At 31.7% G+C, this 20,035-nt stretch overlaps 1 protein-coding gene across 1 annotated transcript; it reads right to left on the reverse strand.

The window, feature by feature from the left end:
* Positions 1 to 11,291: 11,291 nt before the first annotated feature.
* On the reverse strand, positions 11,292 to 16,248 carry LOC128203011 (carbohydrate sulfotransferase 9-like). The gene is made up of 2 exons (XM_052904251.1): positions 14,353 to 16,248; positions 11,292 to 13,619 (listed from the first exon to the last, which is right to left on the reverse strand). Exons 1-2 carry the CDS (start codon positions 14,416 to 14,418, stop codon positions 12,519 to 12,521), a joined length of 1,167 nt encoding a protein of 388 aa, XP_052760211.1. The 5' UTR covers positions 14,419 to 16,248; the 3' UTR covers positions 11,292 to 12,518.
* Positions 16,249 to 20,035: the final 3,787 nt, after the last annotated feature.

The following is a 20,035-nucleotide window of genomic DNA, read 5'->3' on the forward strand; positions in this document are numbered from 1 at the left end:
TGTTTTTGTCAGAAGTATTGTAATTCTTATACACAGGGTTGTTCTTGTAAATTAAGTTGTTGTGTCAGGGGTTGTTTCAGGATCCCACTCAAATATGTAGAAGGCCTTAAAAATAAGAGAATGTGAAGCTGTTAAAAAATGATAAAAAAAGTTTCACATTGTAATTATATTTTTTATTATTAAATTTAAGTTAACATTTTATGCTAAAGTTTAGAATGTTACAGAATATATATTTATATATATACATAACTTACGAATATCAACAAGTATATATATATATGCCTTATATACATAACTTACGAATATCAACAAGTATATATATATATATATATATAAGCTCGTCTAATTTAAAAAGGGATCGTCCAATCGATCCCAATTCACAGACAGGTTTTCTGCATCATGCATGCCCTTTTTAAGCATATTTTACTAAAAAATAGAACCAACACAACAACAAAAAAAGTTAATTTCTTTTATTTTATAGCATTATTCCATCCAAAAGAGTCAAATATAAGAAAATGTTCGGTCGACCGAACAAATGAAAAAAAATAACAAGACAGAATTTAAACTATTCAAAACTATCAATTCACAAAATGTTCAGTAATGATAAAAAATTGAAAATAGTCAAATTAAAATCGAAACTTGAAATTGATACAAAATGTTCGGTCGTCTGAACAATTGGATGTGGTCAAGAAGTTTTTAAATTGAGAGTAAAAATTTTGATGTATTTAACAATTTGAAAATAGTCAAACTTAAATCGAAACTTGAAATCGATACAAAATGTTCGGTCGACCGAACAAAGTTTAGTGGTCAAAATGTAGAACATATGAAAAACAGTATTCTTATTTTTCGAATGTTTGATTGTCCAACCAAATTTCAAATCATGAAATTATAAAGTATACAATATTCAAAAGAGAAAATGTTCGGACGTCCGAACAATTGGATTTGCTAAAATGCTTTACCATAAAAGCTAAAAAATTGACAAATAATGTCCAAAGAGAAAATGTTCGGTCGTCCGAACAATTGGATTTGCTAAAATGCTTTACCATAAAAGCTAAAAAATTGACAAATAATGTCCAAAGAGAAAATGTTCGGACGTCCGAACAATTGGATGTGCTAAAATGCTTTACCATAAAAGCTAAAAAAATGACAAATAATGTCCAAGAGAAAATGTGTGGTCGTCCGAACAATTGGATGTGGTCAAAATGCTTGAAAATTGCTAATAAGGATTTCGATGTAATTAACAATCTGAAAATGGTCAAACTAAAATCAAAACTTGAAATTGATACAAAATGTTCGGTCGTCCGAACAAAGTTAAGTGGTCAAATGTAAAACCATTGAAAAACAGTATTCTAATTTTCAAAATGTTTGATTGACATACTAAATTTCAAAGCGTAAAGATTATAAAGTTAACAATTTTTATAAGAGAAAATGTTCAGTCGTCCGAACAATTGGATGTGGCAAAATGCTTAACAATAAAAGCTAAAAACTAGACAAAAATGTCCAAAGAAATAATGTTCGGTCGTCCGAACAATTGGATGTGGTAAAATGCCTAACAATAAAAGCTAAAAACTTGACAAATAATGTCTAAAGAGAAAGTTTATCAACACCATTTCTAATCAGTAGAAACCATGAAAATTACATCAAAACAAAAATTGTCAAAGAGAAAATGTTTGGTAGTGATTTGATAAAAACAACTTAAAATAAAAATAAATGTCATTACAGAAAATGTTTGGTTTGTATTTTTTTTAAATAGTTTATATCTTATCATAGAACCATAAAAGTTAAGTAGTCAACAGACTCTAGCCAATAACATTTCATGACCATAAAACTTAAGTTAAGTAGTCAGTTGACCCTTGGCCAATAGAATTTCATCTATAATATTAACAGTTGAATTGTCGTTGACCTTGGCAAGTAGGGTTCTGAATGTCTTTTTTAGAAACATTAGCTTTATTATCCCCTGCCGAATCGAAGATTTCGGGAGGGGGATATTGTTTTGGCGTTGTCCGTCCGTCCGTCATTCCGTCCGTCCGCTCATCCAGTACCATATCTTGGTAGGCATTGATCAGAAAATGTTCAAATTTGGTCAGAATGTTCCCCTTGATCATATCTCGACCTATTTTAAAAGTGGGTCACATGGGGTCAAAAAATCTTTGGAACATACTAGAGGCATTATACATGGTCCAATATTTATTAAAAAAAATTATAATGTTTTCCTTGATGAACTCTTGCTAGTAAATAAAACTGGGTCACATATGATCAAAAATTAGGTCACTAGGTCAAATCTTTCAAAATTCTAGCCCGGAACCATATCATGGTAATGATTGGTCAAGTTATGTTCAAAATTGGTCATTATGTACCCCTTGATGAAATATGGATCACTTAAAAAAGTGGGTCACATGGGGTCAAAAACTTAACTTAATCAGAATATTTTCCTTAATGAAATCTTGGACTTTTTGAAACTGGGTCACATACGATCTATTTTATGGTGGTGATTGGTCTGATTAAGTTCAAACATAGTCAGAATGTTCTTTTGGGTTAAATTTCGACTGCGTTTTAAAAGAGTGTTATTTGGGTCAAAAACTAGGTCATATCTTACAGAAATCTTGGGAACACTCTAGAGGCAATACATCTGCTCTAATGTCCACGAAACATAATCAGAATGCCTCAATGAACTCTTGGAATAGTTTGAAACTATTAGGTCATGTGGGGTCAAAATGAGGTCACTGGGTCAAATCTTAAAAAAACAAACTTGTGGACACTCTAGAGACTATATTTTTTGCAATATATCTGGACCAATCTTTATGAAACTTGATCAGAATGTTTGCCTTGATAAAATCTTAGATTAGTTTGGAACTGGGTAACATGGAGTCATAAACTAGGTTTCTTGGTCAATTCTAAATGTTACATTATGTACAATATTTTTTTTATTATTTCAAACAGTTGCAATCAAACTCAAACTCATATATATATATATTCCATCAACAATTGATTTCCATTCCTAAACTTAGCCCAATCAGGCGGGGGATATCCATTCAACAAATTTGCTTGTTAAACTGAAATTGTATGTTGTTTTTATACAGTACTTAAATGATACCATTTTTGAGTTTCTAGTTTAAACATGTAAATATTATAGCCGATGCTATAAAAACTTGTAAATGACATTTTTCTGCATGATAAAATGAATTTTCTTTGACTTGATTGGTCAACAGTCAAAGTGCAAGATCATTAAAGATGTTCTGAGTTTGAAATAATAAAAAATATCTGCTGTCAACCTTAAGAATTTTTTAAAGATCTTTCCAAATTATATAGGTCACTTTTTCAAAGAAAATATTTTCTTGGATGAAATGTTTATATTAAAAACATTTATAATAAAGCGATTTTAATAGGCTTCTTTTTTCAGGTGCATTTGTCATTCCTACCTGTGGGACACACACATGAAGACATCGACAGTAAATTTGCTTCAATTGCTGATTCACTGCGGACTAAAAATGTTGAATCTGTAGGAAGTCTTTTGAAAGTACTTGAAAAACCTGAGGAAATAAGATCTTTTTTGATGTTAGAGGATGGATCACTCCTTATCTGAATACAATTGTGCAAATTACCAATCCACTTCATTTTAAGATCAAGCGCATTGAAGACACAGTTAAAGGATACTACAAAGGCAATCATAATGATGTTTGGGAAATATTGCCGCAAAATCTTTTAAATACCTTACCCAATTCGAAACCTTCAGAAGTAATTCCTTCGTTTGATAAAATTAATATAGAAAATCATGAAAAACTAGTGTCTTCCAATCATTTTATGTTTTCTCAGGACTCAAGTATAGCTGACTGGCAAATTTTTTATGAAACCATAAAACAGAAAAAATACAAATCATCTCCAAAATGGATTCTTCCCAATCTCCCCCGTCAGAGTGATTTACAAGAAACTTCCCCAATATTTGTGCCAGAACAAATATCATCTCTGATGGAAAAAGAAAAAAGACAACTGAATGTAAAAGTGATACAAAAACGAAATCCGACTCAAGGCCAACCAAGTCTTCCAGTTGTCAACCCCCCAAAAAGGAAATTACCAACAAAAACAAGATCAATAACTACATTTGTTACCATTCTATTGGCGGATGAGGAGAAAAAACACACTTGGCTCAAAATATTTTATGAAATGTGTTTTTCCATGTTATTTATGTCGCTGCTGCTATGTCTATTGATGATTTTTGTTCTTCTACTCAAGTCTTTGGTTATCGAAATGCTTGAATTCATTGCTTTTTTAATACGAAATCTTCTACTGATGCACATTGGAAGGCTGCTGATGCCAATCAGTTCAATGAAAGCCCTTGTCTCTCTGTGCATCCCTAAACTATTTATGTTAGAGACAAGAAATCTTGATGCTATGTTTGTGTAATGTGAAACTGTTTAATGTTGATATGTTAGGTATTTTTCATCATTAACACAGTTCTGATGAGAATTATTTTGTGCTTCAAGTTATATGCTCATTTTGAGCAACATACTCTGTAGTATCTATGGAATTATTAATTTATCTTTTTAACTTTATATTTATCATTACAATTTTCTGATGAGAACTATTGGATGAATTTAATTGATGATTCCAAACATAATATGTTTTGTGAAATGTGAAACTTATAAATGTTGATAGGTTCAGGTAATTTTTATCATTAACTCAGTTCTGATGATAATTATTTTGTGCTTCAAGTAATATATCTATGGAATGATTAATTCATTTTTATACTATTATTTTTTAGCATGGCATAGTTCTGATGAAAACTAATAGGAGTATTTAATTAATGATTCCAAAGATCATGCTCCATTTCTTCATATATATTATTGTACTTAAGTTAAATAATGACCCATCCAGATTTAAAAAAAGATCTATACTCATAGAATTTATAAGACTGTTAAAGTGAGTGAAATAAGGCCTAAAAAAATACATTTGGTTCGGGTTACCCGACCCTACCTACGGAATAGGCGCCGACCCTACCGTTTTTATAGTCAGTTTGAAAAAAATAATGAAAAACTTAAAAAAAAAAGATTTTTAAATATAGAGTTTAAAACCTTAAATGCTTATACAGGAGATAACTTTAACACTTTTCTCCAATGATGAAAATGACATTCTTATATAAAGCCTAATAAAAAAAAAATTAAAAAAAATTAAAAGGCTACATAACCTACCTATTTTTGAAAAGGATGTAACCCTAACCACACAATTTTTTTTTAGGCCTAAGATACATTGAAAGTAATACTAACATTAAATTTTCAAATTCAAATTTTGATTTTTTTGTATAAATTTTGACCAAAGTTTAGGGACATTTTCTGTCTGGACATTGTTTGGCTTGTTTTGAATTTAATGATTTCAAATTTGTTAGACCTACTGAAATTAATAATTATGGATTTTCATTAGCTTTACATTTTGACCACTAAACTTTGTTCGGTCGACCGAACATTTTGTTTCATTTTCAAGTTTTAATTTTAGTTTGACCATTTTGAATTTCAAATTGTTAAATACATCAAAATCCTTATTCTGAATTTTTAAGCATTTTGACCACATCCAATTGTTCGGACGACCGAACATTTTCTCTTGGACATTTTTTGTCTAGTTTTGAGCTTTTATTGTTAAGCATTTTGCCACATCCAATTGTTCGGACGACCGAACATTTTCTCTTATAAAAATTGTTAACTTTATAATTTTTACGCTTGAAATTTGGTAGGTCAATCAAACATTTTGAAAATTAGAACATTGTTTTTCAATGGTTTTACAATTGACCACTTAACTTTGTTCGGACGACCGAACATTTTGTATCAATTTCAAGTTTTGATTTTAGTTTGACCATTTTCAAATTGTGAAGTACATCGAAATCCTTATTTGCAATTTTCAAGCATTTTGACCACATCCAATTGTTCGGACGACCCAATATTTTCTCTTGGACATTATTTGTGAAGTTTTTAGCTTTTATGATAAAGCATTTTAGCACATCCAATTGTTTGGACGTCCAAACATTTTCTCTTTGGACATTATTTGTCAAGTTTTTAGCTTTTATGGTCAAGCATTTTAGCAAATCCAATTGTTCGGACGACCGAACATTTTCTCTTTGGACATTATTTGTCAAGTTTTTAGCTTTTATGGTAAAGCATTTTAGCACATTCAATTGTTCGGACGTCCGAACATTTTCTCTTTTGAATATTGTATACTTTTTAATTTCATGATTTGAAATTTGGTTGGACAATCAAACATTTTGACCACTAAACTTTGTTCGGTCGACCGAACATTTTGTATCAATTTCAAGTTTCGATTTAAGTTTGACCATTTTCAAATTGTTAGATACATCAAAAATTTTACTCTCAATTTAAAAACTTTTTGCCCACATCAAATTGTTCGGACGACCGAACATTTTGTATCAATTTCAAGTTTCGATTTTAATTTGACTATTTTCAATTTGTTATCATTACTGAACATTTTGTGAATTGATAGTTTTGAATAGTTTAAATTCTGTCTTGTTATTTTTTTTCATTTGTTCGGTCGACCGAACATTTTCTTATATTTGACTCTTTTGGATGGAATAATGCTATAAAATAAAAGAAATTAACTTTTTTTGTTGTTGTGTTGGTTCTATTTTTTAGTAAAATATGCTTAAAAAGGGCATGCATTATGCAGAAAACCTGTCTGTGAATTGGGATCGATTGGACGATCCCTTTTTAAATTGGACGAGCTTATATATATATATATATATATATATATATATATATATATATATATATATATATATATATATATATATATATATATTTCCCTTTCCCCCAGTCTTTTGGATTATATGAGTTCGCAGTCATTGTTAAGGTTCTTAGTCTTAATTACGTCTTTGTAATATCGCAATATTTCATTTTGATCGTTTCTGGGTCAGAAAAAAAATAACAGCGATAAGCTGTATATGTTCAAGTTACAATGAACAATCTGGTCTGTTATGTTGTGTTCTGTTTTAATAATGATAATAAGTATTTAATATCTTTAATTGTTAACCCTTTGGTGATCTGACACTATATGGCATACACTCACTATCTACGGAAGGGTTTAAATACGTGGAAATTGTTACCGTAGTCACATTATTATAAAACATGATGTCTGTTTTTCACCATCTTTATTTAAAACATTTTCTGCAATATATTACGAGTGTATCATATATGTATGGACTTTTTTAGTTTGTTTTTATATTTTATAAATTTGTGTAAAGATATATTGATATTGAAAAAACACCAATACAAACATATCATATCACAATGGTATTTAATTTCATCAGATTGCATTTCTAAATATTGTCACTATTACAATAACATAAAAGTAGTAGTTTATTTTGCTACAAATGTTTTAAGTATTTGGGAATTAATTCAAATGTAAGGGATGTACAGTGAAAACTGTTGGAAACGCGAAATTTCCGGAAGATGAAATGAACTAAGCATTAATTTGATTGTACTGGTACTAATTAAGCTTTATCACATAGAATATTTATCAATAATTATTTATAACTGCAGTTTAGTTTTCTTTATTAAGTCTAATTGTGGATGATAATTGGAATCATTGTGTTTTTGTATTTTGATCCAACAGTGTAGAATTTAATGAAGGTTACTTATTTCAATACATCTTCCTTGGTTGTACTTTCAGGCTAGGGTTTGGGTAAGGGCCATAAAGATGTTTGATGTTTCATCATCGATTTTATCTTTAAACTCATATGTTTGATTTTAAAACTAGATAAAGCTATAAAACTCAATTTTGTCACGTTTGTTTTTACAGTTCAGATATATTCGCGTTTTGTTTAATTCGAACTAGATTTTTTTAATATAATTTAAGCTGTAGACGTTTGAGAATTAAGTCTTGACTAGTTTCAAAATATAATCATTGTGTGCTGAGTAAGGGTTATGATAAAGGTTAATGTGTATGCATATTCAGGGACCATCTTTTCAACTAAAAACGTGTCTTTCTTGGATTTAAGGAGATACGAAAATAATCAAATTGTGTGACGTTTTCCTACTATTTCGTGATTTCACAAGTGGAAAAAATACGATCTTACCCTAAAATAAAGAAATTTTCTGTTTTATGCTTATTTTCCGAGTTGCATATAATTTTAATTTATTTTCTGAATAACCCCTTTTATGAAAAGGGTGTTATTTAGGCCGCTACCCGTGGGGCGCCCCTCATGCAAAATTATAGCTGTCAATTTTCTATTCCCGGTTTGCTGAGAAAGAGTTCTCTAATATTCTATTTTATAGTTTATTATTCGCTCGTTTTTCAGTGCAACGATTATATGAACAGTTATCAATGAAGTTTTAAAAGTATATCCATGTTCCTAAAAATAACGAAAACACTTTTATTTTAAGCGTGGTATGAATACAAAACCAAATAACTACGCCGTCATTTATTGAATAAAAATTTCAAGGTCGAATGTGTTGGCAAAACAATTGCGGATACTCATTGGATATAAAACACCTTTCTAAGTTTAAGAGTGTGTTTCATGATACATCGATATTCAGTCATCTTAATATCAGAGACCAGTCTGTTTTGCTTGAAGACAGATCGATTTCCAGTTAATGATGAGAATCACGCCGGTTTGTTGACATATTTTGAGGAGTGGATGGGGTAAAATAATAAATCTGTAAATTTGAGAAATGGGCCATTTACATTGGCTGTCGAAACTCGCCTAATATGAGAAATATGCCGGAAATTATTTTTAAAGGTAGCCATTTTGTTTTTCGTTTTCCGACTGTTTTGAAAGAATTGTGCTTCGTATAAATTATTTGGAATACTTGAACCTATTGAATGATTGAACCACCTTGTGCGGTTTGATATTACAGTTGTATTTAACCCGTGTGTAGATTTTACGACTATTACGATTTTGTACACCGACAAAATGGACGACAAAGGTGAAACATTTGACGTTTTGGCAAATGATTTACGAATTTAAGACAAAATGACATGCTTCCTTACAATGTACAGTGCTTTATTCATAAGTATGTGCAATGTCACTCTAAGGATGAATGTCAAATCAGCAAAGTCAAGTCTAAAAAAGCAGACAATGAATGAGGGATAAATACGGCTTCACTGTGAATTAAAGGTAAGTTATAAGAATGTTTTTAACCAAAATGGTAATAGTTAATTTATAAAATACTTATTAATAAGGTGATTTCATATTAGCCCAGTTATTTGTCCTCAGTCGGCTGTATTTGCCTTCACCCTTTCGGGCTCAGGCAAATACAGCTAACCTCCGACAAATAACTAGGCCAATATGAAATCACCTAATTAATAACATTATATTACAACGACAAACAGTTAAAAATACATTTTAACGATGATATAACATTCTATTTATATTCGAAAAATTGTATTCGTCTGTAATTTGTTTGGTATGAAAGATAAAGAAAAAGTTAATCAAAACAGTTTCTGTTTCAAAACTGAATTGTTCTGTTTTGATCATGGGGAAGTAACTACAGTGGATTTTAAAAGTAGTTCTGAAAGTTAATATTTTCACTCCTTATTTAACAGTGAAAATATCAAATTTCACTGTTGTAATTTCACTGATAAAACTCCATATTTCATCGAAAAGCATGATAGTAACTGTTATACAAAAACAATCTAATTTTGTGACATTTTCCGACTAGTTCGTGATTTGCTCAACCTTTTATAAGAATATTTGTTATTATATCATCGCATGTTGTTGTTTTACACAATGTTTCGGACCATTTAACCTACTACACACATGTAAATTTTGATATTGATGTACATACGAAAACATATTTAATTGCGTGACATTTTTCGACTTAAATGTGATTTCCTCTGCATATAACGACCAGCAATGGCTTTTATTTTTTAATCAACCATTGACATTACTACTACTATCGTTCAAATTGGAACACGAATTATTCTAATAACCCTCTTTGGCAGTGTTGCCACTGCCGTCTCTGTTACGACTACCAACGCCGCTGTTTGAGCTTGTGTTTGAGCTAATCGTTGCCTCGTCTTGTTGCTGTTCCTAGTGCTGCCGTTGCCGTTTCCCCCGATCTTGAGTACATAATCGGTTTGCATTTTAATGGGAGCTCTGAACAACCGCACGTAATTATTGTGCACACACCATTGACTAGACTATTGAATTGCAGTACCAGGTCCATTTCCTTTTTAGATTGAGTGTGTTTTCATATGTCGTTAATTTGAAATAAATCCATGCGTTAAATATATTTTTCTTTGGTTATTTTTGCATACATCGTATGTAAAATCTCGTTTACACAAGTATCAATTTCTTACGGTGAATAGTTTACTTCTCAACTGACAAATGTTGATTATATATCTATACCCGTAAAGGTTGTCACTTTTTGCAATCAGCACCAACAAAAGGTTTCACCATAACATTGCAATTGACAGCAAACATAAAAGCAAAACACATGCGTTAAGTCCACAACTGGCGAAATACGCAACCACGTCAACCATCTCGTTAGAACTTCCAAGCCAAGAAGATGCTTATCAAAACTATGCTTTGAAACCTCATGAAATATTTTTATTAAAAATAATTTTGAAAAAAATATAGACATTTGCTTTATTATTGTTATTATTACGTTTTTTTATATAGTATGAAACGAATCGTAGTTATGTCGCAGGTCTGTAGATATGAAAGAGTTACTCATAAATAACGCAGGAGTAACGCAAACGTATCTTGAAACTTAAATGGAGATTTGGGTCCAAATTAGTTTCATTCTTACCATACTATACTTCTAATTGCACATGTGTTATCTTTAATATTCACCTAGATACGGTACATATTTAATTTCGTGACATTTTCCGGCTTTTTCTGGGGGATTTTCTACATATTTCGTTCTACAATCTTGTTTTTATTTTCCCCGATTACCACTTATTATACTCGTGTTTTGAGATATATTTCGACTGCAATTGTATACAACAACTTTTTAGGGTCTAGTTAAGAGAATGCATCTTATATGTTATAGAGATCAAATGCCAATTCTCATTTCAATATTATAAATACAGTCGTTTCAGATAACGACACATCTGTAAATACACCCCAGCCTGCGACTGTCTCAGCTCTCAATACTGCTACAATAATGTTGGTCATATCATCATTTAAGATTTTAAATCATAAGAAAAAAGTTTTACTGAGGAAACTATACAATACAATCATAGTCCTAAATACCGAAACTCCTATAATATGATGTTTTATACCTGAAGAATTGCAATGACTGATGCTTTTGAAGATGTATTGAACTAAAAAGAGCAAAACAACAGGAAAATGTAATATAGATCTATTACTTTACATTTGCTTATGAAGCAATTAATATTTCTAATTGAAAAACAACATTGCACAAAAAGACGACATTCTTAGCAGTAAATGATACAAAAGCAGTTTTGACTATACTCCATTTTACAAACATATTAACTGGACCGGATCTGACGTTTCTGGAGTGCTTTGTTTGTATTCCAATTGTTTGTAATTTTGATGCTTAATTCATTCAAATGTTGACAGGAGTTTTTTCTTCAAACAATAGGTTAACATATGTGTGCTTACTATGGTAATTTACTTGCAGACCTGTTTTACAGTATATATATATGAAAAACTACAGGACCATGCTCATTAGCAGAAAGTGTCAACAAAAAACCTTAATTGAAGCAGAATACATCAGACAATAAATATTGTTTAAATAACCTTAACACACAAACAGAAATACCCATGTTAGAATTGATTACTCTCAAAACAAATATCCAAGTATGCAAATAATCAGCTTAGCAGAAACCCTAATGGCTAATACAAGAAGTGTAAAAATTACAAAACTAAAGGAGCAGCCAAAGTGCCTAGGAACTACTTGATTCTATGCCGATATTGCGGGATAATATAAACATCTATTTAATATTTTGGATTTAATGTCACCAGACATTTATTCCATACTGCACCTTTACTACACTATGGTCTATACATATAAATGCAATGTGTTGAACAAAAACAAATCGGTTTAAGAGCAAAATTGATTTTAGGGAATAAGGACAAGTTATTATTTTCACAACTTGCGCGGCGTATAATTATAATAAATGACCACAAAAAAATGTCATATCGATATGTACATATTACAACTATTTAATGACACTATATAATAAGCATATGGTTGCGACGTTATCTATAAAATAAGTTCATTAATTGCGTACCCTCATGTGCTTCGGATGGAACAATTATCATTTTAATGTCCTCAATAAAAAAATACATAAAACTGTATGGTAATACAAAGTCTAAATGCAGTTTATCAATTATCTTTATATTCCATCCATTAATAAATGCATGGTACATCTAGCAAGACTTACTTTTCTCAGAGTGTTGCAGAACTGTTTGGCGCTTATCAAGCGGAGTATGTTGGATGTTTCTGATAGATCTAAACCATGTTCTGTTTTATAATTGCCAATCAAAGTACCATACTATTATTCCTTGTTGTTTTTCATTGGGAATGTAATTAAACCTAATCCAAAGTTTAAAACCTAATGTTACTATCGATGTTGGAGTAATTAAAGAAACCTATTGCTTTGTATTGATCCAATTGGCGAAATATTTCAGTATCATCGCTAAAATTGAATAAATTAAATTCATGTCTATACACTTGTTTAATACTGTCTAATATTTCCGCAGGAATATTCCTGTATGCTTCAATGAAAGAAAACTGCTTAATCATACGTCTTTCGCTTGCTGTACTTTTCTCCCTAACTTTCTTAAGAACTTTTATGTAATCAGTCCTATTGATAGACTCTGCCTCAAATTCGGAGAGCGAAAATCCCGTAGTCCCTATAACTCCTCGAATCTGCAACTTCCGCCAGACCCTACGCAGGGCATCTGGCCATGACATGCACTTAACAATGTTCTTACGCCATTCGAAAGGTCCAGATACCGAATCTTGAATAGCGTCATGGGCGTGGAGGTCAGTGAATTTGGCTTTCATTGCATCTAGACTCTTGAGCTGTCCAAGAGCCGACAATATAACTGAGGTGTCATCTTTAAACGTTTCCATTTTGCCTATATATGTGTAGTTAACCTCACATGGTAAACAAGCATCCCACTTCGCAACATGACAGTCAAGAGGTTTCCCCTTCTTATCCGTGATAATCACATGTTCAAGCAGTTGTCGGAACGAAATATTCGCATATCCACATTGTTTTTTGTTAGCTTGTGAAAACCTACTGAAATACGGATTAGGTCCAACAAGTTTATCAACGTAAAGGGAAAACAGCATATCAAACGGGTTCCTAACAAACATAAATCGAAAACTTTTTGTTGCGTCTTTACTACCAACAGTCCAGTTTTTAAGGTCCAAATAATCATTGGAACGACTTATATCTGAGATAGGCACATCAAAAGCGGTCAATACTGTCCCATTTCGTGTACCTTTGTTGTTAAGCGCCATCATACGGAAAATCCTTTCCCAGAAGGTGGAAGCAATCTTACACAGCGGACAGTACACGGCGTTAGCATGCGGGTCGAAACTCACTCGGATCCCTTTATTCCCCGATCTATGTATGCTGTTCTCACATGCGCGGCGTAAAAACTTGGCTCTCGAAAACCCATCTTCCGCTGACAGATTCTTTATTTAAACAATCAAAGACTAAGCTAAACATATAACACAATAAACAAAATAAGCCCCTGTCAGAGCCATTAACATTCCCAAAGGCCTTTTTGAAACATCCTCAATGGTGTTACATACCAAACATTAATGTTCTCAGTCATAAAGAACATGACTAAGCCGACCTTTATGGAACGATAAATAAATAAAACTCAAATATTTTAAGAGCTCTACAAATAATTATACACCTCTTCGATTCAATTCAAGAGATTTCCAATCGAATTAAAGCAGGTATATCCCAAAATCATTTGGAGAACATTACATTTCAATTGAGATCATTCGAGATTGATTGCATTGAAGAGCTCTTAAATTGAGTTAGAGCTACATTGATATCAAAATCAATTTAATACTTGTCTAATTCAATTGGAAATGTCACCTTATCACTATTTTTATCTGTATTATTAGAGCTCTTTTCAAATGAATTGAGAAAACCCATAAGTGATAGTGACAATGGGTTTGTTGCTTGCAATAATTATATAATGATAGCTAAAATAATAAGCGTCCTCTTCAAATTAATGAATTTTGATAAAGCATTGTTTGTTTGAATATTAACCATTTGAATTCAATATTCATATTAAAAAAATCGGAAACAAGCTCAGTAGCCGAAAGTTAAAACAAAAGAAAACATTTGATCATGTGGTTTAAGAGTGGGTTAGGATCTTTAACAATGGAGTTAACATTTTGCTGCTACTACCTTTGTATCCTTTATTGTATAGCTTTTCTTTGCATGAGTTGTTGGTACGAGCTCTTGAGATATCATCTTTTCTTCTGACCTGGGGAGGAGCTCTGGAACAAGGGAACAGTACAATGCTATAGTCAATGACGACAGGACATCGGCTTTAGTCTTCTATTGGCATACAAACGTTTTTTGAGCTCTCTTTTATAAACAAACGAGATAAATAAAACATTTATATGTCTTTAAAAACAATTTAGATTAGGTAGAGTAGTTAGATTGTTTAAGTCAAGATTAGTTTCAAAATTTTGAGGTTACATATACCAAACAAAGGTTGAAATATCCGTGTTAATTTCAAAATGTATTTTCCATTAATATAGAACAAAATTATGAAAATTACTTTCACACATACAACAACCATAAGCATGCTTCTATTTAGTTTCCTGTCAAAATGGTCCAACTGTAACTATAAAACATATATATTTTTCTCAAAAAGTTTGTACTCCACCTTGTCCATAGAAATAGCCGCTTCAGTTTGTTCACGATCATTTGATTCTGCGACTACGCACATGGAGACGTAATGAAAGTCCAAATGTTAAAATCGTTGCCATAACGCGGATTATTGTGGCTAGTATTTAATTATGTTCTGATACGTAAGTAGATAATCAATACATAATGGAGAATATAAACATTAAGCATATCAAACAATTATATGTGAAAACGCAAGCTAAATTAGATGAAAAGGCATAATGTTGGTCGAAATGTATTGACATAATTGAGATGATTTTTTTTAAGTTTATACACTGTTTTCGATCCAGCCATTCTTATAGGTGTAAAGTTCGTGTATTAATTAGTTATGTAGTTACAATATGTGATGGTGTAAATGACAATAATTCGTATTGGAAACTGTAATGGTATTTGGGATAAAGTAAATAAAAGTCAATAAATTCTAACGAGGTATTTAAAAGGAAGTAAATAGAAGAGTACAAGTGATTCTGAAAAGGAGAAATGACATGTCAAAAAGTAGGTTGTAGTCAAATCCGTTCAAATTATGAGTCGGAGTTTGTTGCTGTGTTTGATAATTGTTTGGCCTCATTTGAAGTATGTAAGTGAAGTAACTTCATTATTCTTTGTATTATAGATAAAAACTGTCGGATCTGATGGACCGTTTATCATTCCAGAGACTAAAAGTGTCTCAGCTTTTGCAGAATTGAAATGAACCAGCCAACGTTCTGCTCAGATATTCGTGTTTGCCAAGACGGCTACTTTCTTAATAAGTAGACATGCTGCATAATAAGCTCATAAACAACTTCATATTGTATAAGTAAACCTATAAAGAAACACGATGGATTTTTAATCACTTACTTGTAACGCATGAGAAGACAGCGGCGTTGGCAGACCACAGCAACAGCGATACAGATGATGTATGTTCTTATTAAGCAATTTTACTACTGATAGTTGAAGCCCATTGATGAACAAATATTTTTGTAAGATAAATATTTATATTAAAAACAACAGAAACAAGCTCAGTAGCCAAAAGTTACATAAGCCCCGTTTTATGCCACAGTGTAAACGCCAAAGACATAGAACACAAAAACAAACAATCACAAACAAGTAACATGGAAGAACAGCACAAAACTCCACAAAGAACACACTATATATATATATATACTATATAAAAATATAGGTGTGTTTATCAAAGAATGTTAGATACCGCCTTGGAACGGTCAGTAAAGTGTAAATTTACTTGTGGTTTAAACCAGTTTGTGTGCACAAAAACGCATTTCTATTATAGGCTAGTGCAGCAGAGTCTACTGAGACAAAAAAGTGGCCTCCACAAACCATGTTAAATTCGTTCAAGTTGACTGAATCAAAGTACAGAAAAAATGAGCATGATCGAGGAACAAAAGTGCTAAGTTATCCTATTGCAGAGAGCAAACCGTTATATAAATAAGCACAGTAAGATGAAATGGAAGTGTGTTTATCTGAATGAAGGGAAATGTCATCTCAGATCTCATAGGTACAAATGGTAACGAGTGTTTCCTTTCAAGGATTTCGTAAAGCGAATGGATTTTACTTTTCACGATATTATATTTACAACAATACCAAACATGTGAATAGGAATATAAAGTAGATATGAATTCAAACATTGATTCCAAATCTGAAACGCAATCTGGAAAAGTACCCACATGTAGTTGTAGCATGAATATGGTATTGACGATTCTCTACTACTACTACTACTACTACTACTACTACTACTAAAGAACAATAAAGTTCCAAAGAATATTTTGATAAGTATACATGAGCAAACATTTCTTCCAACACTGGACTTTCAATTTGCTGTCAGTCTATGTCGAGACAACCTGCGCAGGACCGTCTGCATTATACACCTCTTGAAGATGGTTACTCTGTAGCCTCAATAACAAACTATTCATTATAGAAGTATATCGATGTATATTATAAATATCCACAAAAAGAAGGTTCGGAATATGTTCTGTAACATGGTCCATGTTTGATATGTGGAACCGAAGATAATGAATCCTTAATACTTGGAGTAAAAAAGATGCCTAAATCAGGATGTTATATGTTCACTTGGTATAACTTTGGATAACTCTCAGCAGTAGGGAAATATGTTTGTCTAGTCACATAACGACACCAGGAGAGTATAACAAGAATCTGGAATACAATAAGTGCATTTATGCATTTGATACACCAATGGTATTTTCAATGGCTAGGGATAATGATATATTTGTGAATCAGCAACTAACAGGTTTTGTAAGTGATTAAATACTATGTAATCAACAATCAACAGAACTTGTATCTGATTCGATATTTATAAATCAGCAAACAACAGAAAATGTGACCGATGTTATGCTCGAGAATCAACAATTGACAGGATCTGTAGCTGATGAGTTACTCCGGAATCAGCAATCAACAGGATCTGTAACTGATTCAATATTGAAAGTGAATGTTACAAGAAATAAAATTATAGAGCAATAACTTTGAACATCACTTTTTAAGCATAGGTATGACAATAGTTCAACCATATCAGTTGCATTTTAATCATTATCATCAAGATAATGTTTTTTTGAATGCATAAATAGGGATATGTGAATAGAAGAAAAGTCATTGATGTAGAACGGCAGTCAAAAACGGAATGGGTTGATTAACAACTAAATGCCTTAGGATATGTTGCTTTTTCCACACAGTTTGGCTCTCTTCCGATGCTAAATGTTTATTTCCTGTCCATTTTAGAAATAGGAAATATTCTGCAAATGCAATAATTAACGTACATAACGATCTCTGCAATAGCGAGGCACACCGGAAACATATTTAATTTGTTAAATATGCTAAAAGTTATATCGGGGTACGATATTAATATTATGTTTGATAACGTTCGCTGTTGTAATAGGAGATAGTTTAATGTATTTTTTTCTCAACCTATGACAATAACAAGAATTCCATTTCGTTCCAATCGAACAAATTCCAAAACTAGTAAAAAGAGGGTTTCCCATAAATGCAAAAAAGTAACTTTATATGCAATCGCAACAATGTATACAGCTATTTAATCGTTGGCGACTTTGAGTTTAAAACATTTATAATATAACATCATGGTTTGAAAATATCGTATTTCGAAACGAAAAATATATATTGCAGTTTATATATTAATCTTGACGTGTTTGAACGATTCATACTGACAAAGTATAAGCAAGCAGTTTTATGGAAATATATACTTAGTACACTTAAAGGCTGATTGAAATAATCATATATGTTAATTAAGACATATAATTCATAAATTATTATTTTACATAATCATTTTAGATGTCAATAGGCAAAGCATTGAACTATTTATAAACAACAACAACATTAACAAAAACTTTTAATGCATTCAGGTAATTATGCCCAAAGCATACAAATAGTTTACGAGCAAACAAGTAAAATTTAGCGAAAAGCATTCAGTGTTCGACACTAACGGGGTCCCGGGATCCCGAGGACACCAATTTTTCTGGAGGAACACCTAAACTTCAAAGTCCGGTATTCCGTCGGGACACTTAAATTTTGACCGATAAAAGCTAAATATCAATAAATAAATAGCGTTTCATGAATTAATTACCTAAACTTTCTTGACAGTGCATGTAAAAAAGATATTAATATTAATATGTCGCACACACCAAAGCGAAAGTATGGCTGACCTTTTCACTATAAATACGTCATGAACCTATAAATAAACAGGTCATTTCACAGTGCGCATGCGGGTTAACGCTTCCGCTTTGTTGTTTACATTATCAACAAGGTCAGAGGTGACGGACTTTGATAATCGGTACAATAATTATGGTGTCAGAGGTGACGAACTTTTATAATCGGTACAATAATTATGGTGAACTAGTTTGCTCATGTGTCAGAACCGCCCAAAAAGATGCCAAAACTGCTGACTTTGATGCCTTAATGATGCGACCATCGAGTTGTTACAGTAACATTTACGGCACAAAAGACTGGCATCCTACGGAACTAGTTTACTGGGAAGCCATCCTACTATTCAGCATTCTTTGTTTTATGCCTTGATCAAAACATTATAGAAATAAAATTCCCAAACTTTTATTATTTATCTTCAATCAATGGTAAAAAATATGACATTTTGGCGCGAAAATATACATACACTATTTTCCAGTTGTCTGCTCTTCCAGTATGCACTACACTTGTTGGGCAGTCTGATTGATTCACAAGCCAGATGTAATATTCCTACTGTTTTTCAATCAAAAGCAATGACATCTGACAAGAACCTGAACCATGGCATTTATAATGCGTATTTTCCGAAAATCTAAAAATAGTAACAACATCAAGTTTTTGTTTACATTGTACCTATTGTGTGACTTAGACATTCTACCACTTTTGAATCCAATCTACCGACTTAAGACCCAAACCTTCCTCTCTGCCATTGCCAGAGGTTCACATGGGTGACATTGTGCTATAACTAACTTGTCATTGCATGCTGTTGAAAACATGTATAATATGGTGTATACTTGAATTACAAATTGAAAAGTAAAAGGCACTGGATTTGTATGTTCAATTTAACATTAAAACAGGCTCATTAATGCAAAAAAAATGGAAGGGACTCTTAATTTCAGGAAGGGACACCTGATTTCAGATGTTGGTGTCCCTTCGGGATCCGTTGGCAAAATGGTTAGTGTCGACCCCTGGCATAATAATAAAATGTGAACAAAAAAAAAATGATTGTTAATCAGTAGTAGTGAACTATTTTGCAATTAAAGGTAAATCTAGAATGCTTATATAAAATTATTTTGTCATTAGAAATTTGCTCTAACTAAAATTAAAACAAGTTATTCACCAAAGTCCGAATGTTTTCTTAACAGATGTAGTATTTATCCAATCGTGAATATCATTAGCTAATTATAATATTTTAATATAATTCATATGTAAACTGTCCATCTAATGAAATTGAATAATGATGTCATGTGTGTTAAATTCTGAAGTTATTTGTGGTATATATATTTTGCCATATTCATGGTTGTATTAATGGTTTCTTCGCATATTAATTTTGCAAACTTGTGTATATTAGGCCAGTGGCAATAGTATGGTTTAAGGAATTGTTTACATATATCCCGGAATTTTGGGAATACTAAAAGAAAATGGTATTCCGATTTTTTGTTTTGACTGCAGTTTGTTCAATCTCCTGTGAATTTAG

This window comes from Mya arenaria, chromosome 9 (genome assembly GCF_026914265.1).
Source record: "Mya arenaria isolate MELC-2E11 chromosome 9, ASM2691426v1".
In the NCBI taxonomy this organism is placed as follows: domain Eukaryota; kingdom Metazoa; phylum Mollusca; class Bivalvia; order Myida; family Myidae; genus Mya; species Mya arenaria.

Excerpts from the sequence above, each read along its gene's own strand:
- LOC128203011 (XM_052904251.1), bottom strand. The coding sequence starts at position 14,418 with ATGATATCTCAAGAGCTCGTACCAACAACTCATGCAAAGAAAAGCTAT. Across the intron at positions 13,620-14,352 it reads ATACAATAAAGGATACAAAG|AATCTGTCAGCGGAAGATGG; the intron begins GTAGTAGCAGCA and ends GTTTAAATAAAG.